The 24,469-nt window shown below is 35.6% G+C and overlaps 2 protein-coding genes and 1 pseudogene across 2 annotated transcripts; 1 reads left to right on the forward strand and 2 right to left on the reverse strand.

Moving 5' to 3' along the window:
- Positions 1–1,772: 1,772 nt before the first annotated feature.
- LOC141836738 (uncharacterized) lies at positions 1,773–16,223 on the forward strand. Its single transcript, XM_074724263.1, has 19 exons — positions 1,773–1,822; positions 1,966–2,062; positions 2,203–2,256; positions 2,343–2,389; positions 7,758–7,791; positions 8,765–8,855; positions 9,318–9,409; positions 10,060–10,134; positions 10,433–10,512; positions 11,786–11,915; positions 13,147–13,236; positions 13,980–14,045; positions 14,867–14,958; positions 15,129–15,191; positions 15,285–15,348; positions 15,593–15,681; positions 15,777–15,903; positions 16,046–16,118; positions 16,202–16,223. Exons 1-18 carry the CDS (start codon positions 1,773–1,775, stop codon positions 16,097–16,099), a joined length of 1,395 nt encoding a protein of 464 aa, XP_074580364.1. The 3' UTR covers positions 16,100–16,118; positions 16,202–16,223.
- A 639-nt stretch (positions 16,224–16,862) lies between these two features.
- Positions 16,863–20,146, reverse strand: LOC141835694 (ETHYLENE INSENSITIVE 3-like 3 protein). Its single transcript, XM_074723067.1, has 3 exons — positions 19,979–20,146; positions 17,314–19,130; positions 16,863–17,222 (listed from the first exon to the last, which is right to left on the reverse strand). The coding sequence occupies exon 2, from the start codon at positions 19,120–19,122 to the stop codon at positions 17,314–17,316; it is 1,809 nt and encodes a 602-aa protein (XP_074579168.1). The 5' UTR covers positions 19,123–19,130; positions 19,979–20,146; the 3' UTR covers positions 16,863–17,222.
- Positions 20,147–21,859: 1,713 nt separating this feature from the next.
- Positions 21,860–22,254, reverse strand: LOC141835676 (uncharacterized; annotated as a pseudogene).
- Between the last annotated feature and the right edge of the window lie 2,215 nt (positions 22,255–24,469).

Genomic DNA, 24,469 nt, shown 5'->3' on the forward strand with positions numbered 1-24,469 from the left:
GAACAAAAAGAGGGGCTGCTGTTACCTAGCACAAGAAAAAGACGGCTGGAAATTGAGGGGCAACGTGCTGCAGGAGAGGGCAGCACCTAGGGTTGCTGGCAGCCTCGGCTAGCTCCGGCGAGCTCCACGAACTCCGGCGGTGCTGCCACGACAAGGACAGCAGCTAGGGCTGCTGTTGGAGAAAACGAAAGGGAGGAGGGATGGCCGGTATGGCGGTGGCGTTGTCTTTTTTCTTCAATGCTTAACTATATCGATCGTGAGACAACCGAAAGAGAAAAACAAAGATGTAGCACAGATAGCAAAGAAAAAAAGAAGACAGTTAGCTTGATTATCTGATTGCAGTTGCACAGAGCTCGATTGCTATATGTAGAAAAATCAAACAGACGAGTTGACTGTCGGCGTAGATATTGACTTTTCACCTTTGACTTTCTTATGATTGAAGTTGAACAGAGCGCAATGGTATCCAGCTAGATCCGCACAAGTTAAATTAATTAATTAATTATTATATAATTATGACAAATAATAATAGTCAAACACTAATTAATTGATAAATGATAAGAGTGTTATCTAAAAAAAAGTTATTATTTGGAAATCGTGTAGTAAAGGAATTAAACTAACAAAAAGGAAGATTATGCTGAAATTGTAAGGGGCACAAAGCTTGATCAATTTAGATGAAGGAAACATACAAATTGTTTGGGAAAGATCGAAATTCAAAAATATATAATATTCATTTCAGTAAAAAATAGAATCAGTTAGTAGCGATTCCACACGATCAATCTAATGATCATCTATAAAAAAAATATATGCTACTCTTCTGCACTTTTCTTCTGTACCGAAGAGTATCATATATTTTTTATAGATGATCAGTAAAAAATAGAATCAGTTACCCTAGCGATTCCACACAATCGATTTCATGATCATATATAAAAAATATATGATACTCATGCTAATCCTCACAAGAGGTGTGATTGATAAAATTAAATACAAGTTATAAATTTTGATCCGTCGAAATTCAATATCATGATTTGACCCCGAGGCATAGCTGAGTTTGTTACGACTTGATTTTTCATAATCATAATAATCCTATAGCCAGGCAATAACTCATATAAATAGTTTAAGATCTCGATTTACCTCCTCACAGATGGACATAGCCGAGTTGGTTACGATAAAGTAAAGTTGCAGAAGAAGAAGAGATTCAATATCATTCTTTGATGTGGTCTTGAATAATTTGTAGATTTCTTTTCAAGAAAACCCCCATGGGACTTGATTTTTCATAGTCACAGGATCATAGCCCATATATATAGTTTAAGATCCGAATTCATTATCAACTGATCAATAATATCGGAAAAAAATATGTTAACGAATTTCTACCTATAAGATCCTTATCTAATAGATCACACTCATAAGAAACACATCCCACATATCATATTTATTGGAGCATTTCCCATAATATTAATGATGTATCGTTAAAATTCTATCTTCGTAATTATTAAATTTCATATATTATATTTGTTAGTTATTATTATTATTATTATTATTTTGCATTTTATTTTTTTAAAATCATATTCAATTACAATAATAAGACTTTACTATTTTAACAGAGAAAAACTCATTAATGGAAAATTTTTTAATTCCAAATTATATAGCTATAATATACGCCAGTGACTCGGCGGTCGGCGCATTATTTGGGCGGGAAACCCTTCCTCCTCTCCGCTCCCTCCGATCTCAAATCGACTCTCAGTCACAGCGCGTCGCCTCCCTTCGCCGCTTTCATGGAGAAGTACGCCGTCCCCGCTACGCGACTCCTTAAGCCTCGATTCAGGTACTCCTAGCCATCTGTCGTCGTCTTTCTCCGGCGATCTCCATTGCTGTGCTATTTTGTGCAAGTTTTCTCCTAGTCCTCCATGTAATCGGGCTTCTTTTCAATTCGTTTTGACGGGGATTTGGTCCTTTTGAATCTTGAAGGCCAAGATGGACGCGTGCGATACCAGAGATAGAAGGAAGGATGCCTCTTAGTTATCGTCGCGAAGCATCTTCACTTTTTCATAATTCGTTGTCCGAGGTAATATCGCCTTATTCCCTCGATGGCGAAGTTTAGTTTTCTGATAAGATTAGTAATTTTTTCACTTTCTTTTGCGTCACATCTAAATCTTGCGTCGGATCTAATTTTCGATTATCTATTCTTCTGCGTGTCTTACTTAGGCTAGGATTTTCGGGCATGATTACTTATTCGAGCCCGAGACCTGTGCAACTCTTGTAAGTACACCCTGCTCTGCCATTTCTACATTGAATAAGCATTTGGTCAGTTCATGTATATTACCAACGGGATTGCATTTTCTCAGGAGGCACATTTGGCCGAACCTGCTTATCCATCGGGATCTTTTTTAAGGTCTATTTATCTCTTTCTTCCATTTCGTTAAACTCAATTTGCACCACATTGGGCCAGTCTTTGGTTTCATCTACTGGAATTCTGCTTTATGAAATGTGGTTGCTTGCAAAATGTTGTTATGATGCCGTGTTTTAGCACTTCTCTCTGATATCGACCATGCTAACCACTTGCTGAATTATCTGGATGGTTGCAAAGCATACTCTAAGATATATTTTGTTTGATGAGGTAATTGACTATAGATTATAATGAACAAGGAACATGAGATTGCTAAAGTCAGTTGATTTCAGAATAACATGCTAAGTGCCAAGCTTCTATTTCAAAGAGAAAAACATCTAATAAATGTTGTGATTTAGAGCGTTACTTTACTTTCTGAACCTCCTTCACATGTAACTGCCTATTTACCTTGTATGACATTTTCAAGAATTCCAAATTATGTTATCCTCTTAGAGTGTTAAAACATTGGAGTCAATACCATCTTAAGTATTTCTTTGAGCATGCACGTTGTAACCTCTACAAGTGCATGATTTTCTGGTAGCACATCCAAGGATGCTGTATTGGATTGTCTTAAAAGGTGAGGAGGAAGGACTGTGTGTGGGGGGTATCAAGTCCTTCCTATAAAATAATAATAAGGAAAAAGGATAGCCAATTTGATTCAGAACATGACCTAGCTTTCTCATTGTATGCCAATTCTATGTATTAGCTAAAGATTCAATAATATACAGTAATGTGACCCTCCTAAATGTGTAGATGCTTTATATTAAACATCAAAATTCAATTTCTTATCTTCCTCATGTATAAATTCAATCTTGATGAACATACTTCACTTCTACTAACTTTCTGTTTGGATAGGGTGAGGGAAGGTTCATTAACAGAAGGGGAAGGGAGGGGAAGGAAATTATTTAAGTTTCCCTTGTTTGGGAGGGAGCGAAAGTTTATTAACGTAATATGTGCTACTTTGTTTGGGAGGAAAGGAAAGGGAATGAAAGTTAAATATATAAAATTACAAAAATACTCTCACTTTTCAAAAACAAATATACATGTGAAAAAAATATGTATAACTCATTAAACCTATAGATATAACTCATTTCACTTCTTGCCAAAACCACCCTGTGAGACCAATTAAAATTAATATTTATGACTTAAATAAATAAAAAAAGTTTAAAGAAATAGTAAACAGACATATAATGAGCATGTGCAATATAGAATCTATACACTTTGGTTCGATAGAGGATAAATCAACATTTTTACAGATATTTCTATAAAAATTTATTGATGTAAAAATCTAGAAACTAACACTATAGAACAGGTAGAACATGCCAGTACTTTAGTGAATAGATAACACAACAAACAAATCATTATAAAGCAGAAATGTCTATTATCCTATTTTTATGAAAACCATAAAAATGTATGGCAATAAAAGGATTGATACAACTAAGAGATGAGACTATCATTCACACGTGTTTTATATATCTGTGTGTATAACACAATTTAAAAAAAAAACTAAGAATATGCAATATCCATTTCGCCATGTTAAGAACAAAGTATATCCAATCATCGAGTAACAAGTCTTACATTAAATAATAATAGTTTAACAAACATCTAAAATCATCCAAGTACATAACATCCAAATGCATAATATATAGCATCCAAATATATATCATCCAACAAGTAATAAACTAATTATGTGGTAGATTCACTCCATCCATCATTTGGAATAATAACTTTTTGTGATATTCCAAAGGACATCCAAGTAAAGCTCTCAACATCTTCGAATGTTGAACAAGATACAAATAGCATAAAAATGTTATGATGCTCAACACCTAATTGAGTCAACAAACTCCACACTTCATTCTCAGGAATAGGAAGTTCATTTGACTTAACCATTTCATGTGTTGAACTCATAATGACTTGAGCTACACGGTCGATTGCATTGCTTATACTATCATCATCAACTTTACCTTTCTTTGCACTCTTGTTCTTTGATGATGCACCAGTAAAAGAGTTAGCTTGAGATTTAGTTGGCTCAAAACTAGGAGTTGGAATTTGAACATCTTCATTAACTGCATTTGAATTATCCAAATGGATTTCTTGTTGAGATATCATAAATTCAACTTCATCAATGGTTTCAAAATGATTTTCACCAATATTATTCTCCACTTCCATGGTAGCTCTTCTCTTTCGCATTTCTGACGCAGTGTTGGCATGTTGTCCTATAGCCTTATATTTCCCATATAATTCAATTAACTTCTCATAATTTCGAATCGGCTTGCTCTTCCATTCGGCAGTTGTTGGTTTGATCTACAAGCTACAATATAATTGCATTAAACATTATTCATAAATAGTATCATAAGAGAAAAGCAAATATAGTTTTCAAATGCATATACACCTCAATTAGTTGTTGCCAAACTTCAGGTTCAGCATTGAAGAACTCTGTGATGGGATCCCATGCAAAACCACTCATACCATTCTTGAATATATCATAACATGAAAATTAGCCTCTTTTAATATGTTTTATGTGATTTTGAACCTTGTGCTTATCTATAAGTTTGTTGGGAAATTTTGCTTTCAATTCATTCACAATATTTTCAAATGCATGTGTAGTAAAGGTTCCACTAACCTTGTTGTCTATATTATGTTGGTTCAAATATGCATCAATAAGAGCATCATCCATTACTTTATTCCAGACACATTGATTATTCACCTTGCTTGCAGTTGTATTTTCACTTTGCAAGTCCTTTTTTGGCATTCTTAAGATAAAAAATACAGTAACAATCAAATACAGAATCACATAAACAGTCATATGATATAAAATTCAAGTAACAAAATAAATTAAAATGTGAACATTCACAATTATCCAATTACAAGAGAATTTGTCTAAAATCACAAGATAAATAAATAAGCATAAATATCACATATTATAATCTAACCACATAGCCGTAACTATGGAATCCCTAAGCAATTCTCCCCTTCTTGCATCTTAATTGTCATCTTTATTACTATGATTTTCTTCTTGATGTTCACTATTATTATTAAGTTCAGCATCAACCTCGGCAAGCAATCCTTCATCTGGATCAATATTAATCAAGTAATTATGTAAAATACAACAACAGAGAATAATTTCTTTTTGAGTTTCAACTCCATAATTTGGTTTTGTTGAACTTTCTATAATAGCAAATCTCTTCTTAAGGACTCCAAAAGCTCTTTCAATTGTATTGCGCAAAGAAGAATGTCGAAAATTAAATAACTCTCAAGCATTTCGTGGTGGATTGCGGTTATATTCTTTCAAATGATAACGTTCTCCTTGATATTGTGCAATAAGATCACTTTTCAACATGAATCCAACATCAACAAGATAATATTTTCCTAAAAAAATGTGTTATTAAATTGTAAAAGCAAGGAAAGTCTAATTACAATATATGTCATTTAATTTACCTTCTGGAATTTTAAGACACTCTTGTCTGGTTAATGCATTTTTTATTATTTTTGAATCGAATGCTGTCCCTTCCCACTCGGGCCTCGGCTAAAATATAAGTGAATTTCAAATCAAATGTGTATGCTGCTAAGATATTTTGTATTGGAAAATCCTTTCTACTACGAAACTTTGGAGCATCAAAGGGAGACTTTAACACGAATATGTGTTCCATCTATTGCTCTAACACAATCCTAATATACCATGTCTAAATTATTAATAATTATGAACATATAGACATAAATCTAGACTAGTCAAAAGATAACAATAATACTCACCTTAAAAATGGGTAGAATCGATTGCTAGTGAAGATTTCTGAATGAACTTGTGACCCATCTGGTTGTTTGAGAAATTTATCCCCCAACTCCATTATAGCTCTTAAAACATTATGGAAATGGCGACTCACTGTTTCTCCTGATCGATAGAAAAAGAAGTCAAGTTCACGATTTTTAACATTGTGACCTAGCAAATAGAGTGATTTGCTACTTGTTCTTCCATAGAGATCTTTGTTGTAGGTCATAAACCACCTTCTTTGACTAAAAGATTACACAATCTCACAAATGCAGAATGACTCATTCTAATTATACTATGACATCGATCATTAATTAACACTTTTGTCATTAATTCAATCTGTACATGTTCCCGTTCTTATAGTACAAGATGAGGAATTTGACTCTTTTGTTTGTGCCTATGTCGTGCATACCAAGTTGCAACCAAACAAACAATTTGTGCCTATGCGAGTTGATGCATGTGATGCAACTTAATGAAATTATTACGTTTATTGTTTTGATCACATATCTATAATCAAATAAATGAAAAAAATTAAATTAATATCACACAAGATATCCGTACTGTTAAATAGAAAGTAAAAAAAATCTCAATTTCCTCAAATTAAGATCACACAAGATGTTTATGCTAGTAAGCCTAGAGTGCAATAACTATGCTATTTGACAAAAATTCAAATGTACAATAAAAAATTTCAAAAAAAAAGGAAAATCTTGTAAGTTAATCAATGAAACATCAGTGATATCAACTATGTTATCTTAGGTTCCATAAAAAATAGGCTCAAGATAACAGTGCTAAACTTCTAGAGTATATCATGGGATTAAAAGCTTTTTATCTACAGAGCGCTTCCTCTTGCGACAAAGCGCCATCGGGCCTTCCTCCTCGCCATTGGACCAAAGCCTGGATGTCATACAACCACCCATCTGATGGCTACAACCACATGCACTAAAAATTGTTGGGGGGGGGGGGGGGGTTTGGAGGATTTAGATAAGCATTTAACTTGTGTTGAATGGATTTCCGTGTGAGAGAGAGAGACAGAGGGAGGAGCCAGAGCGGCAAGGTGGCAGGAGGACGAGGAGGAGGAGAAAAGATTATTAGGATTACCTATGTGGCGAGGGCCTACGTCAACGTCGTGGAGTGCGAGCGATTGAACTCTGACAGCTTGCGTTATGTGAGAAGCGACGGTGGCATAAAGATGAAAATACCTCATAGATGAGTTATTCTAGAAATTAATATTTTAACATAAGGATAAAATTGGAACAAATTATTTTTGAATTCCCTTCCCCTTCCTTACACCCCAAATCGGGGTGTAAGAAATTATATCAATTCATGAGGATACAGGTAAAGCTTTGCCTTCTCTCCCCCTTCCCTTTTTAATTCACTCCATCCCAAACAAGGATCAACATTCCCTTTCTCCTTGTTTAACCTTCCCTCCCCTTCCCTCACCTCCTCCCAAACATAGCATAAGGTTCATATCTTCTCGTTTGGTTTCGACTAGCAATATATTGATTCCTAAATTTCATTACTTCTTTTTTGCTTTGTATTGGCTTGATTGATCAGTATTGCTTGATTATCATGGAAGGGAGTATTGACTTACCCATGCTCCTTTTACAGGCAGGGGATTTCGGGACTTGAATTTGACAACAAGGTTGCTATTGATATTCTATAGAAGTTTGAATTACAGTTATTATAAACAATTGCTTTCTCGCCTTATTAAATTCAGAATTATCTTTAGGCACCGACTTATCTTGTTTAGGGTTTTTTTTTTTTGTTGTGTATGCTTATCTTCTTGCTTAATTTTTTAGCAAACTGTGATTTCCTGCTTAGATGAATGAACTGGAGGATGCTGATGGTGACATGAATGGATACTCTTAGGAAATGGAAAACAAAAAGAAAAAGAAAAAGTTACCAGTGCAAGATATAAATTATGTATACAACAACCAAACACAGTCTCACTATTCCCCAAGCTCCAAAAATTCACTAATACAAGAGACATATATCACTTTCATTTGCATTAACTTTTATGAAATTTTCTTTTCCAACTCATCAATTTTGTGGATATTCAAATATATGATTGGATGTGCACTTCAATTCACTTAATGTGCTAACCAACTATTGCGCTATATTACTTGGTGAGGCCAAATCAATAATATAATCTTGGATCTTCAACACTTCCTTTTGTAGTACAAGTTGCAGATTTTTGTAGATTGTGTTGTAAGGATTTCTATCTAAATAAATATTTGACTATATCTCATCCCTTTTTAGTAGTACCTTGTTTGACATAAAACTTAGGGGGGAAAATCAAAAGGGCACTCCTTATTTTCATTATCATCAAAAGGTGACCTATATTGAAAAAATATCAAAAACAACATCCCATCCTAAATTTTATTTAGCATTGTAACAATGCACTAGGGGGATAGCACCTTTTAAGTTTTAGAAGTATTTTATAACACTTATGCAGTGGAGACAAAATATTTAAAAACTAATTTAAAAGAAGAGTAAAGAAATACTACACGATAATTTAATGTGGTTTGGAACCTCAGGTTCATTCTATATGAGTCTTTATTGTTATTCTATAATGACAACATTACCATTGCATTCAGTTGGCTTTCATTTTGTAGGGAATTTATCTTGCCTCAGTAACAAAATCAGGATGCTTGACAGTATATGACTTCGAAACGTTATACTGTGCAATATATGGTCCAACTCCAAGTAAGCTTTTATTCTATTAGAAACATAATCTGCCTTGAAATAATTTAATACAAGGTTATGCTTATTTCCTTATGATGTGTTTTATGATTATGTTGGTACCTGTACACACATTTACTTATTAAAAGGAATCAATTTAACAAATCAAAGATTATTCTCATTTGCAATTACAACCTAGAAGGAATAGAAAACTTATGGTTTTCTTTGACGAAGCAGTAAAAGAAAACAGAGCTAGCTATTAATTTGTTTAATAAATTGTGAGATGTGTTTCATGTAAATTAATTCCTAAAAGATGAATGTATATTATTCATCTTCTACTCAGCTTTTTTAAGTTTTTCTATTCCCTTAATGTAATCAATCATGGTTCAGCCAAATGTTGATTGGGAACTAATATTTTTTGTATTGCTTCTCTCAATTATTATTTGTAGATTAGGCTGAACATAATCCACTTTGTCATTTGCTAAGGTCAATCGGTGATTGGGGCAAAAGATTTGGTCCATATTTCCAAGGACCGTGAATTAGATTCTATCCGGTGGAATCCAACTAATCAACATGAGGTTTGCTTGTTATTTATTCCAAATAGGACTGACTTCCCATTACTAAATTGAATAACATTCATTTAGATATTTTTCATTTTTTGATCTATAATTGTTTGTTCCATGTGAAAGTTATAGTTAAGTCTGGCAAACACGTGCAAAATTGACATAAGCATATTGTTTCTTTTGGTCACTCAAAAAGTCTATTTGCTTGCCTGAGATTATATAAAGTGTTTAATGCTCCTTTGTATTTACACGATGGATTTTCATTTCATATGCTAGCAGCAATGGTGTGTTGAGCATAATATACATGTATGAGAACATATTGGTTTCTCTTTTGGTCATCTATGATGTAGGCTAGCTTGTTTTTTTGTACTTTCTTTGTGGTTCTATATTTATAGAGTAAATTTTGTGTCATAATAAGTTGCTCCTTTGTGCACTGCTGAGCAAATATTTCCATCCAAGATTTTTTATTTACAGATGTAAGGCAGAATGACCTTCCTTGGTCCTTTATCTATTGGATACAAGAGAACATTTCTAGATATTTTTTTTGGGCATAGTTAATATATGATTAATAGAAATATGCTAACTTTACTTCAATGACTAGTGGTTTAACATGTTTCTCAGTTCACTTTCATGGTTGCATTGTCCTAACTATTTTTCTTTTCTAGGTGGTCTGTGTTTCCAGACAAAACAATAATATTTCGCTTTTTGATATCACTTATATCTCAAACGATCCCATACAAGTAAGTTTACTAGATCTTTAGCTTATATTTTACCTTATGTGTAGTTCAACAGTATTTTGTATCATACATTTCAAATCTAATCTTGCAATCTGTTTAAAATGATCCTCATAAGAGAGTTTTCTTAATACAAATTCCTTGTATTTCCTTCCTTAATTTGTGAAAATATGGCTTTTATCTCAAGAATAGTGAGATATTTGAAAGTGTTGCAGCAAGTCATCCTTATTTATATTCCAAATTCTTGCTTGTGCCTCGTACATTCTAATCCTTCTTTTTATTTTCCTTTTAAACAAAAAACTAGGTACTTTGCTGCAAGCGTCACACTAATGAGCTCTCCAATGGATTATCTGATGTATTGTTTGATTCAGCTAATAAATCAAGGTTAGTGAACTTATAAAAGTGCAAATACTAAAGTTTACTCATTTGGAATATTTGTGTAAAAGGTCAACTGAAAAAAAGTATTGGTTTCATTATTCGCTTGTGCATTGTATTCACATTGTTCCCACTTCCAGGAGTTAAAAGGAATATATCAGTCATTCATTATAAGAGAGAACATTATATCCATATCTATATTATCCAACAAAATACCTAATGACATAATACCCCATGTGGTCTGCCTCAAGCCAAAGCATAAATATTGATCAATGTCTAATTTGTTATATAAAACAGGAAAATAAGACTTATAAAAAACTTAGTAAAAGTAATGCAAAGGCAACACTTTGTTGCAGTTGAGAGACTGACAACAAAATGCTTTGTATTGAAGTTGAGGACTTGATCTGGCCTTTAGAGAAGTGTAAAATCTTCTCAGAGACACTCTTCTTTAACTCTTCCTCATTGAAGATATAGAAGAAATTTGTGCAAATGAAAAGTGACAAACTGTGAAGGGTTCCAATGAAACAAGATAAATAACACGAGAAAAATTGAGTGAAGTTACAGATTACTAAAAGAAAGATGTTAGAGAAGAGTCTAACGAAATTTTGATGTATACTCATGAAAAGAATAAAATTATATTGCAAAGATAAAAAGTGACTGAACTAACTTTGATAGAACTTTGATAGAAGATTTGGAAGAGAGAAAAAAACTACTCTTTTAAAATCTGAAAAGCAATTGGCATAAATAAGAATGGCAAAGGATAATGAAGCTACTATAACTGTAATTTGACTTAATGCAAAGATGAAACAAGACGAAAGTTTTCCAACTTAAGATGAAAACTTTCCAAGTTGAGCTGAGCCAAGCCGGACTCTTTTAGTTCAACTTTGTTTGTTGGAAAGAGGAATGTTTCTGAGAGGTCAGTCACTTTAGGATGGATTGAGGCTTTGCTTTGTTCTTTCATCGTAACAAAGTAGGAGCCCTAGTGCTCAAATCTTGCTAGTATAAATCATATGCTCCCTATTTTCTTGTGACAAACCATTTGTTGGGCTTGGGTCAAACTCACTCTGTTTGAATCCCACCAAAGTTGTTTTTGCTGTAATTTAAATTTTTTTTGCTCAATTATTTTGTTCACAGCTAAAAAGTCAGATGAGGATAAAGAGGGACAAAAGTAGATGTTTTGGAGTCAGAAAGGCACATGAAATACCCATAATTCAAGGGGATACATATGATACCACTTAACTTCTTTTGTGATAACATAACGATCCTGCATTTCTTCTTGTAGGTTGTTTGCTTCTTGTCTAGATGGCAATGTTTATGTTTTGGATACACGATCGAGCAATTCTCAGTGCCTCATGCTTACAACAGATCCACGAAGAGAAATTAATAGTATTGCACTATACTTGCAAGATCGGGTTTGTGTCATAAATTCAGCCTTAATTCTCAACAATTATGTGAATATTTGGAAGGATATTGAATTAGACATTGGGCTATTTTGTATTCACCATTCATGACTTGTTGACTTTTCTAGAAGTAGTTGATGAGGCATTGTTGAATAAGTTTCTAAATCTTATAATATTTTCTTTCTAATTTTGATTTGCTCGTAGTTAATTATTATGAGCAAGAAGATTACAATTTTTTTTGTTTTTTTATTTGCTAACACCAACATGGTAATATGGTAAACATTTTTTATGGAATTTTAACTTATTTTGTTAGCTTAATAAACCTTTGATATCAGTTTGGAATGGTACCATTTTAGTTTCGAGTCATTTTACACTCAGTATGAGTTGACACAAGGCGGACCGCATCAACATGGACTAGTCCCACCCTTTATCTCCCCTTAATTTTAGTTTGTTTACTTTTGAAAAGCAAGAACGTAGTATTTCAAATAAACCTTAGAATTTCCAAAAAAATAAAGAAATATATCAAACATTTCAACTTATAGAACATCTTATAAGTACATTTTAATTCTAGTTAGTTTTTATTGATTACTAAAAAAACTTGCATTAGGAGCATTAGCTTTCGCAATATTTGATTTAGATAAAAAATGTGTTGCCTGATTTCGAGGGTTGATTAGTATCTATTGGTACGCCTCAAAAAGTACTGATTTGTATCAATTCAAATAAATGTCATTATGTCATTGGTGCCAACATAGGTTAGGTAGTACCAACTTAGACTAGTTCATCTTGACTTATATATCTCCTAATATGATTTTTTGTACTAAAGTTTGTTGTGGGGATGCTTTACGTTGGCTATAATCTGAATCTATACTTGTGAGTCATGATTAACTAACTCCACATGCAACAACTATTGGCTAATCCCTTTTGGGAGCAAAGCCTAAGTGTCTATTGACAAGAGTTATCATTTTAAGTATGTCCTCATTCTCTATCGCTGGTAGAATGAAATCTGCTAATAGATGGATGCATAGATGAGATAGAATGTAACCTTACTTAAATTATACCAGAGTCTAAGTTAACTATGGAATTTGGGCCTTGTTTTATGAAAAATATTTTTCATAAAAATGTCTATGATATTGCTCAAGAGTTCATCTCAGGAGTCAAGATTAACAGGGTGGTAACAATCATATATGGGTTTATTGTGGTTCTGTTTTGCTATTTAGTGATGAGTAACTCCTTCTATATGTAGGTTGTATTAGGGGCAGGGAAACGTGGATTGATTCACTTTTGGGATCTTCGTGGAGGGCGATCATCACATGCTTTTCAAAGTCACAATCAGGTCAGAAGCAAATATGTAGAAATGTCTTCAATGATTCAACTTGTCAATTAAAAAATATGTTTCCACTATCGCATCTCGAACAGATATTCCTGTTTATATATTCATATTTTTTTCTTTCCAAAAATAACCTTTTCTATTCAATCCAAACATCAAACTTCTCTGAGATACTTTGATTGGTTCTATATATGTTCTTGTTATGTCAAAATATAAAGGGCAATCCAGTGCACGAAGCTCCCGTCAATGCGGGGTTCCTGAAAAAGGATCTATTGTACGCAATCTTATCTTGCTTTGCAAGAGGTTGTTTCCGAGATTCAAACCCGTGGCCTCTAGGCCACATGGCAGCAACTTTACCATTGTGCTAAAACTCCCCTTCTCTTGTTATGTCAAATATGAGAGAACATATTTCCTAATAGTTGATAGCCACCAATGGCTGATGTTGTCAAGTTTTCTTAGCCCCAACCACCCCTTTGGTAAGTAGGCCCTCTGAAATTATCAAAATATTTGAAGAATCTTTGTTGTTCAGAAACAAGTGCATATGTAACATAAAATTCCATGAAATGTTGCCTATTAATAGATGCCTTGAAAAAAATGATGGGTGTTGTAAAATTTATCATGCAAAGGACAAATGCCAAAGTATTTTGTGGTTTTTCAAGTTGGATTCATTTATATTTTTAGAGTGACTTTTTTTTTTCCCAGTTTCACGATATCATCTTAAATTTCTCCCTTATTGAATCTTTTCCCAGAGTTCTATCTACCCTTTACTATCCATAAAGGTATCTGCTGAGCTGGAGAAAATCTCATCTTTGAAGGTATAATAACAAAATGATTTATGTTCATCTCTATTCTATTTAATACTCACTGTTCCAACAAGTTTTGGATGTTAATGTTATCAATGCCCACTGAAATAATGTGTAAACTTGTCATATGTGGAAAATGTTTAGCAAACATTAGATATGGTACATGCCACCAAATATTAATCTTTAATTCAATTCAAATCTGATTTGAATATCTAATAATTTAATGGATCCGTACTAATGTTGATCAGATATAGAAGAGTTGGTGCTTCCTGGAAATGTTACTCCCAAGTCAATTATAGTCCCTGTAATGATATTTTTCACTACACCCATAATGAATGGCTTTGGCATATCTAGTTCTCATCATTTTTGGTGTATGTCTTTGTAGACATCATTTTTTTTGTAGGAAAACTATTCTCTGAACTTAGACTTCCTATGCAGAAAGGTAGTCATGAGGCAATTTGCTGTTTATTTTGGTATAAAAAATCCTCAAATTATTCTGGAGAATCTTTTCAAGATAACTGTAATTCTTATAGCAGAAAGAAAGGTTAAACGCCTTCATTCAATCTTTATGCATGATACTTAGAGAAAATTAGTGATGTAATCTTCATCGTGGCTTTCAAGAATCAAGTTAGCTGGATATCTGTAGCCTTAAATCACCTATGCTTTATTCTTGATCTCAATGCACGATGCTGTCTAAACATTGTGCCTATGGCTTGTCACTGTTATGATGCTGGTGCATCTTGTATCATGCCAACGTGTAGAATCCTTCGATTCAACTTGTGCATCCAGTTTCAAATATATTCTGAGTGAAATGTAATTTTATTTACTTTCAGGCACAAACACACATTGTTCCAAAAGAAATCCACAGCATCAAGATCAATCCATCTTGTTCAGATCAGTTAGCTTTCCATATGGTTGATGGCTGGTAACTCACATTAGCTTTCCTTATTTTCTGTGCTATACAGAAAAAAAAAGCTTTCAGTTATTCATGTTAAGTGACTTATCTGATCAAATTCCTCGGTTGGTTTCAGATTGTGTATCAAGCTATTAGACGCAAGGCTCAATTTTCTAATAAATCTGTATGGTTTCCTATAGGTCTGGAGTTCTGGATCTCAGGAATGTTGTCGTGACGCATGTGCACTGTCCACCTGCTGATTTGTAAGTTCATAAACTTGTGCCCACACAATGCACTTGTTTTTATTGCATTGTTCCCCATTGAACGATGTTCTGATATTTTCCTTGTGTGAGTAGAGATGGACCAGATATGTCGACACACTCAATTATGAGAAGACCCGCATGGTTTCCAACTTCCTCGGTATGTTTTCCTGTAATACAACATTACTATCCTCTTACTATGTCTTCAGAAATGCTTTTAAATAAGATTTGACTAAAAACATCATTTGTGCATTGCTTGTTGCTTAACATCATGGAGAAATAGCTGTCTGCCTTGTGCAATCCATGAATCAATTAATTGGTTATTACATGGCATTCTTACAGTTTTTCTTTGATACAACCGTGATTACAACACTCAACTCGTCCACTAATTATCTTATCTTCAGACTTACGCAGTTGGGTCCGCTTCTAATAAAGGATTGTATTTGCTGGACTTCTTTCCAGGCAAAGACTCAGCATGTCATGTGGACTTTGAGTGAGTTGTATTATTTTTAGGAGATCTATTCATAAAATGGAGATGAACTTTGATTTTCCATCAAATTCTTATCGTATCTTTCTTTTCATTGCCAGTCCAGAATCAAGGAGCAATTCTCAGGAATGTAGTAGAATTCCAGAAAACAAACATATTCCTGTGTCACAAAACATACTAGTTTGTGCTGTTCATCCCTTTAATGATACCATAATTGCTGGGACCAAGGTAAATAATCTGCAAAATACAAAAAAAAAAACTCATGTTATTTAAACTCACTTACAAGGCATACTAACGTTCTTGTGCACTTTGTTCCCTTAGCATAATTAATTTATTATTATTATTATTTTTTGTAATTTTTCCTTCGCAGCAATCGTGTTTAATGATGATATCTCCACAGCATAAGGCTGACAATGGTGATTAAATGCTACTACGACCTGAAGGTGGTAATACATTTGAATATGGAAATTAAAATGTGAAGAATATAAACCAAATGAAGCTAATGAATTGCCAACGTGTTGACCAGGAGTTCTAACATTCTGCATGATCTTAAAAAGGGAAGTGAGGAGCCACTTTGATGAAGCCAGTGAGAGTCAATCTGATCCCTTATGCTAACATTGTATTGTATCTACTGCGATTTGCATTTGAAGCCTCATGATTCCTCCTCCCTCCCCTTTTTTTGTTTTTGTTTTTGTTCTATTCTTCTTCTGATGTCCATTACATTCATAAAATTGCGCAGCCATTATAATACCCGATACTCACCGTACATCATTGTACAGTGCTAAGGTGTTTGACTTTTTTAAGTGTATAAATTGCATTTTGAATTTCTTCGATAAGCACTAATTAAGAGAAAAGTTGTCTAAAAAGGAAGTTGAATTAAAAAGGATAGTCATGAAATTCTCCTCAATATGAAGCCTTTTTTCAGAAGAAGGATTAGATATTTATTGTACGTTATCTCCTCTTCATCGAAAGTGATCTTAAATTAAGTTATTCCTTTATAATTAGACCCTTTTTTTGCAGAGCTGATGCATGCATTTATTCTGGCACTGTTTGGTGTTTAATATATATATTTCAAATTTGATATCTTAGAGTTCCTGTTGGTTGTAGTATTTAGAAGGTTATCATTTAATATTGTGAAGGTTGCTTCTATGCAAAGGCAGGGAAAGAGAGACAGAGTCCAATGATCAGCCACTTCCAACTATTAAAAATTAATTATGATAATAACTTTTCCCAGAAATTACCGAGAAAGTGAAGGATTTTTATCCCCCAAAGTAACAACAATGAAGGAGCAGAAAAGGCACAGACAGACGCATAAAGATAGATATATACAGCAAAAATTTCAAGAGGAAAATTTTTTGTAACCATCAAGCTCTTCATTGTTGCAGTAAATAAGAATCCTCCCTGAGAATTGACACTTGACAGAGAGAACTGAGTTCGAACATCAAGTTGATGTTTGGGCCAATAAGAAAGAACATCATGCTTAGCATGTCGATATAGTCAGTAAACTGCTTAGTTCCACTACTCTGAAGACGTTTAGGAATGCTACCCTGAGAAATAGATTTTGCGAAGAGAGCATGCATTAGCAAACTCAGCTCAGAAGACAGACCATACAAGTTAAGTAAAAGAAAAGATCATTACCTATGTTCCCAAATATTCCATTATCCATAGGTCACTATTTGTAAGTTCGCCCAAGTCAAGAATTGGGCTTGGACAATTGAGTCCAGAAATATCGGGTGGCAAATCATATTTATCAGGTCCTGTGAAGAATGACTCATCCAGAGATAGATGCACGTCTCCATTGATTGGATGTGGATTTAGATCTGGTGTTAGAAGATGCTCATATGAATTATTCTCAGCAGGGTTACTGCTTCCATTATTCCTTACTCCATGACTGATAACAGACATTTCGTTCTGCTGCGTACTGTGCATGTTACTGAAACCCCTATAAAATCCATCCTCAGCTCCAGTAGTAATTACTGTATCATTGTACAACTCATTATCAGGAACTCCTGGGCGCAGCAATGGTTGCCTACCAATGTACATGTTCTCTGCAGCAGCATTAAGAGGAGGGATGCTCAAATAATCGACAACCCCAGATTCCAATATGAGGTATTGGCTTTGAGAAACTGTCTCTGGATGCATTGACCCAGCATTGACACAAGAGTCCTGGTTCGTATTTTGTGGATGTTGAACCAATATTGCTGTGTCTGTGCCATTCCTGTCAGGAATAGCAGTTCTTAGTTTCTTTGGTCTTCCCTCATTCGACATAGACATCTGCTTGTCGGTAGATGCAACAGCTTCATGATGTCTTTTTGGATTTGCATGTTCATTTGTTTGCTCTGTGCCTTGATTAAGTTGATTAGGAGTTCCAGCTGGACTAACTTCCCTCAAAGTTGATACATTCTCTATACAAGCTTGTGTGTCACTCTGCATATTTTGTCCACCATCTTTGGATGAAGTAGATCCTCGAGCATCTTCAAGGCCATCAACAGCATACTCATCGTTAAAGCTGTTTGTCTCCTCCCTCTGTTCCTCATAACTACTATGTTGTGTTAGGTCAGACATGCCATTTCCACCGCTAAGCTGATTGACAATCATCTCTTCTCTATCCAGAACTCCCAACCAAATAGAGCTCTCTTTGGCACTCATCTTATCCTGCAAGGACTTCGACTTCCGCACTTGAGTTTTGATCTTTCCAATATTAGGAGACATGTGTTTTATAACTCCTGTTAGTACCCCAACTTTCCATAGTTTCTTCAGATCATGTGGTTTTTTGTATGGGGGTGCTTGGCCCTTGGGTAAGTTCAAAGCTATCCACCAGTCTTCATTGCCAGAGGGCCACCAAGGTGGTGGAACATGCTTCTCCAATGGGTATTTTCGCTGCGGAGGCTCACAATGTTGCATCAGTGATGATAGAAGAGATCCCAGTGTGGCATCTTGGAGATCCATCAGAGTATGATGATTTCTATCCCCACGTTTCTGCGCATTCTGTGCTTCGGAGTGTTCTGCTTCGTACTTGGCAATGGCAGCAGGCCCATTCTTGTCGAACTTAACCTTCTCCTTCCACCAAGCTCTTATATTGTCTGAAGCGCCACTTATAGCTTTTCCTTTATCAGGAATTATTCCGTAGACAAACCCACGGGCATTACACACCTCCACCAACTTTAACATATACTTGAGAATCCCATCTTGAGCTCTGGACATCTTTTTCCTAAGAGCCTGGTCTGATGTGTGCTTTGCTTTAGACTTCTGGGCATCAAGCTTTTCTTTTTCCTTGATTCTCTTAAGCTTAATCTTATCTTTCCACATTCTTCTTGCCAACTCCTCTGGTTCGATTTCTTCATCACTAACATCATGCTCATTGAGATTGCCGCATCGAATACCATCGACCTCAAAATCAGAAGCATCACCCCCAAAGTCCTGAGCTGCTATTGCCAGATGATCCATAATCTCTCCTTTGAAGCCAACAAAACAATGTTAATCTTCTCAAAGAATGACACCTCAAGAAGATTGAGATCCACAGAAAAGAAAACTAACAAAACAAGATCTTGTTTTGAGCATCTAACAGAAAAACTATATTTATTCCAGCAAATGAAAAAGGGAGGAAAAGAAAATATATACGGTTTTGCAGAAGCACAAACCATTAAGAAAAAAACATGTTCATCCAAGATAACTAAGTCCTTTTAAACAACTCTAAAATCAATCTACAAGTATTGAGGATGACGTATTGGATAAATATATTCATGTCAAATTTCATCAGAAAATTTCTACAAGATAAAAAAATTCTGAAATTGCAAAATTATTTGCGTTCTACTTTGATGAATCGATCTGACTAGTCACCTGAATCAGCTTTCTCATCATGTAACGCTCCCTCGAATTTAATCTTGAAAACCGTCGAGAATAGATCTACTCGGAAAGAAAAAAAAAAACTTATTTCACAGTCATTACAAAATAAAATACCACGCAAACCCTAAAGTAATCAGATATCAGATCCCATTGCACCGCCGGCTCGATCAATCCCAAAGAACTACAAAATGGAAATAAAAGTAATAGCTTTTCTATTTCTCTCTATCAATAACCTAAGCATTCAGCTCCCTCGCGACAAACAAAAGGCCCCTTTGCTCTACGCAACAAAAAAGAGGTCAAAATCCAATCTTTTCCATCGGTTGGGAAACTATACCTTATCACGAACCACGGTCAAAATGTTTCTTAAACAAATCATTCCCCCATCCGCCCTAGATCGCCTACCCCACAAGTTCAACCCGCAAAAGAACAACACAACCAATCGATCCTGAAATGATACCTATGAAATCGATCGAGGTTGCGTCCCAGGCTTCCGCCGAAGGCGATTCGCGATCTAAGCTCTCGCTTCCGAGTATTTCCGCTTATTCTTCTTCTTCCGTTTAGGCCGCCGATGATCGAGAGAGCGGCACGAAGACAACTTGGATTTGGTCGCCAGTTGCGTTGCGATCTTCGCGGCGGCATGTAATGACAAAGGGAAACTACGAGGAACGAATCTGGATTTATTTAAGCACCCAAAACGTTATTGGAGGAAAGAAGGGCCTTTTAGTGGGTCCACACCTGACTCTCTGAGGGTCCACGAGAGGGTAACAACCTTCCGGGAAGGCTAAATTTTGACAAAAAGCTCTAACAACAACAACAACAATAAAAAAAAAATTAAAAGGCACCATTATTTTCATTATCATTCAAATAAATTATATTTTAAAAATTATTAAAAAGACACCTTATCTATTTTTTATTTTAAAAATATTCTTATTTTAGTACATTATAATAGGATAGTTATAACTATAGCCACTACATAGAAATATTATTAAGCTTCAAGAAACATAGATTTCATATATCATGATTATAATTGATTGAGAGTAGTCGAGTTGATACTCAGATAGTAAATTATTATTATAATAATGTCTCGGGAACATGATTAAGTTGATTAGTGCGGCACAGATTTACTGAAGTAAGCAAAGATCGAATCTCGGCGAAGTTAGATAATGTCCTCCCCGTAGTAGCCAACTACAGCTTCTCGATTTACCTCCTCACAGAGGGTTGTTGAGCCGATTATATGGAGCTGTTGGGGTAGACGGATTCCACCTTTTTGTTGAAGTTACAACAATGATTGCTATTGGTTGAGTTAGACATTATTAATAGAGTCTATATTCTTCAGCAAAGGTGGAATCTGTATCCCAACGATCTCATATGGTCGGTTCCATGATCATCTGTGAGGAGATAAATCGAGAAACTACAGTTGGCCACTATGGAGAGGACATTGTCTCAGCTTCGCCAAGATTCGACTCTTGTCCACTTCAATAAATCTGTCCCGCACTAACCAACTCAATATGCCCCAGGGACGATAAAGCCTATACTCCAACACAGAGAAATGTTGTCTCAAGAGTTAAAGGAAAAGACTCATTCATTACCAAGAACCCTAATCCCTAAGAAGGAAACACAAAAGGAATCGAAAAACCTAGATGATGAAATATTGAGACATGAGTAATGATCAGATGCAGCCTCATATATCAAAATTCTTGTTCAATCCATTTAGGGTTCTACTCTTTGCCAGTAGCACATTACTGTCTATCATAGACAGAGTTGAATGCAGACCATGTGCATTTAATCTGTCTCAGAAACACTAGAACACAGCCAAACAATGCCAGTGGCACTTTTCTCTTTATATTTTTATGATATAATGCAAAATAGATTTTCTCTGAGAGCCAATCACGCTTCAAGAGTAAAAAGGAAAACACAAGGCATGCGATCTGCATTTGGTCAGAAATCTGTGCTTGCACTGCATTTAATCTGTCACCAAGGCAGGTCGCCACTTGTTCCACAGGCAATGATCTATCAAGCAGCAACTAACATGTTCTTCAGACGACAGACAGATCAATCCTTCATGTTGAAGGAAAGATCATCCTGAAGCAACCAGTTCATGTTCGATATGAACAGGACGAAGTACTCTTTACAGTGTTGAAACAGTTCATAGCTGATTGAGAAACATGCAATAAATGGCAGAAGAAGACTGAATGCACCTTGTTTCAGACACAATGAACGTATCTGTAGGAATGCAGAACAACCAAAACTATCAGAAGAGAACTGAATTGAAAAGAAACAGAAGAAATACTCCAATTCCATCACAGGGAGTACTCAGTAGAATCAGTTGAAGTGCTGCTCACTTGCACTCGACTCCAGCTTCAGCAGCCCGCGAGGTTTGCTTTTCCTCCGGCTCCGGCTATGCCGGAGGCCATTAGAACTAGTCGGCTGCTCCATGGATTCAGATCCAGCAGCACCATTTCCTGTCTTCACAGAGTTTTCTTTCAACTTCGAGTCTCTCTTCCTCTTCTTGACATTCACTGCCGTCGGTCCCTTGGCCTCTTGGTTTGGTGCACTGAGCTTCAGATCATCTCCTCCTTCAATTTCTTCAGCACCATCTTCTTCAATGTCACCCTTCAGAGGTTTCTGAGGCCTTCCTCTCCTATAAGGGAGCACCTCTTCACCACTCTTGCCTGAATCCTCATGAGAAGTGGATGCAGCCGATTTCTTCCCTTTCCCTCTGCCTCTGCCCATCAACGCTAGATCAGCAACACTCGGCTGATCGGATATCCTGCGAAGAAAAAAGAGAACTCAAGAAGCAAGGGGAGAGAAAAACACATTCACCGTGGGAATCACCGGAAGAGTTGCAAAATCCCATTTTTTTTAGTTCTCGAATCTGATCTCACATGGACAGCAGGTCTTCGCCGCCGCACGTCGCGCCCATTTCCTCCGAATCTGAGAACTGCAGGAAGAGGCGTCGAAAAGATCAGATTTTTATGATCTTCGCCGACGCAAAAGCTGCTTCTTCAGAACAAAGATGAAGACTCCAAGCGGTGAAGACGCGAGCATGGCTCCAATCTCTTCTGCAACCTATAAATACTGACCAAGATCGATACAGCTTCCAAATCACTCTGTCACATGTACGGGAAAAACAATTGCAAAAAGGAAATTTTGATCAAAACTACAAAGATTCGATATCATCATCACTCTTCCATCACTAATTCAAGTAGGGAAAAGATCAACTTCGAATCTTTGCTTATATATATATATATAATATCTATATGCTTAAATAGAATTGTTCATGCATATTTAAAGAGGTTTTACAATACTAGTTTGTTCTTCAAAGTCTTGGCACTTATTTTGCGATAATAACTAAAGAGTCCAACAACAACATGTGCCCATGGCCAAATAGAGAAGGTAGAAAGATCTAAAGATGCAAAGAGAGATCCAAGTCCCAGTGACCACCACCCTCTTCCTTTCTACCATGCTTGAGGTTTATCTTGCTGAGAAGATCTTTAGTCTGCAGCCGCTCAGCAGTTTTCCAACCGTCGAACCGTTGAATAACTCGATGAAATCGGTAGTTACTTGGTTGACTGGAACTCTCTCCTGCACAGTTAGAAATCGGTGCAAAGTTAAATTTAGGTGACCTTTTCGAGTAGTTGTCGGATCCAATTGGGGTGGGGGCTTGTGGTTGGCTTGACGGATTCGCGGGCAGCTGATTCACTTGGGCTTGGTTCGATGCAACAGTACTTGCTCCTTGATCTACATTCTTCTTGGCGCGACGGTGGGAGGCCAGGTGGCCGCCGAGAGCTAGGCCGTTGCGGAAGTTACGGGGACACACCGGACAGGCATAGAAGCCGTCCATCTTCAGCTTCGGAGAGGGGTCGGTGCTCTGGTTACCATCGTTGTTCTCTTGAATTGCTCTCATCTTTAGAGTGGTGTGGATAGTTGTGGGATGAGATTGCTTGGTGAGTATTTATAGCAAATTGGAGTTTTTTTTTTATATATATACGAATTTTTTAATTTTGGAATGTCACTGAATCTTTAGTAGATTTGATAGGATCTAGTGCCAAGATTGGATGAATGTTGGCAACCTCTTAGATACGGTTAGAGAAAATGTAGAGTCTAGAAGCTAATTAAATGGAAAGAAAATCATCGTGTAAATGGGTGAATATTTGCGGATATTTCAATTTATTTTTCGCTTAGTTCGATCAAAATATTAACTTCATTCGAGATGAATGTAATGTCATAGATGAGAAGACTTCATGATCAACATAATGTATTAAAGATTTGGCATGATTCGAAAAGTTTATCGATAGTGGTTCAGTTGGGAACCAGTTTAATTTTTCATTTCGAGTAAAACGTTATTAGGTGAATCAATCGACTGAATTAAGCTCGCCTCGTTCGAGCAAGACGACAAAGTGCAACGGTCCTCTTTGTCGCTAGTTCTATAACTCAGCGAAGTAGATCAAATGAGGTCGATTTGTAGGATTGGATTGAATCTTGTACAAGATACTGGTTGTTAATTTCCTTCAAGCATTGAAAGCAATATCATGATGTTCTTGTCATTATCAAACTATACAATGCTTGAACAATCTCAAAGTAGGTGCATAATTCTTTCAGAATGTGAAGAACTAAACTCAAGTTGGAGAAGAAAATAATCAAATATGTACATTTCCAAGCAATTAATATCCACAAAAAAGGAAAAAAAATATACATACTAAACTTGTGTAGTGATCTCTTTACATTCCTAACAATGTTTAGCTCAAAGTCTCCTTGAGTGAGCTTGGACTCATGATGCCTATGTTTACTTGGGATGACGAAAACAACTTATGCGGAAAGGTATGACTTCGGAAGCATGATTCATGAATCCACATCTTGCCTAAAATGCTACTACTTCAAATTGTAGGAAGCAAAAAAACTTGGCTAAAATGGACAAAAGATAACGGGGCATATAACTTGTGCCTTC

This window comes from Curcuma longa, chromosome 10, assembly GCF_044706935.1.
Source record: "Curcuma longa cultivar G26 ecotype Majalengka, Jawa Barat chromosome 10, ITB_CL_G26_1.1, whole genome shotgun sequence".
NCBI lineage: Eukaryota > Viridiplantae > Streptophyta > Magnoliopsida > Zingiberales > Zingiberaceae > Curcuma > Curcuma longa.

Excerpts from the sequence above, each read along its gene's own strand:
- LOC141835694 (XM_074723067.1), bottom strand. The coding sequence starts at position 19,122 with ATGGATCATCTGGCAATAGCAGCTCAGGACTTTGGGGGTGATGCTTCT.
- LOC141836738 (XM_074724263.1), top strand. The coding sequence starts at position 1,773 with ATGGAGAAGTACGCCGTCCCCGCTACGCGACTCCTTAAGCCTCGATTC. Across the intron at positions 1,823-1,965 it reads CTCCTTAAGCCTCGATTCAG|GCCAAGATGGACGCGTGCGA; the intron begins GTACTCCTAGCC and ends TGAATCTTGAAG. Across the intron at positions 2,257-2,342 it reads CCGAGACCTGTGCAACTCTT|GAGGCACATTTGGCCGAACC; the intron begins GTAAGTACACCC and ends GCATTTTCTCAG.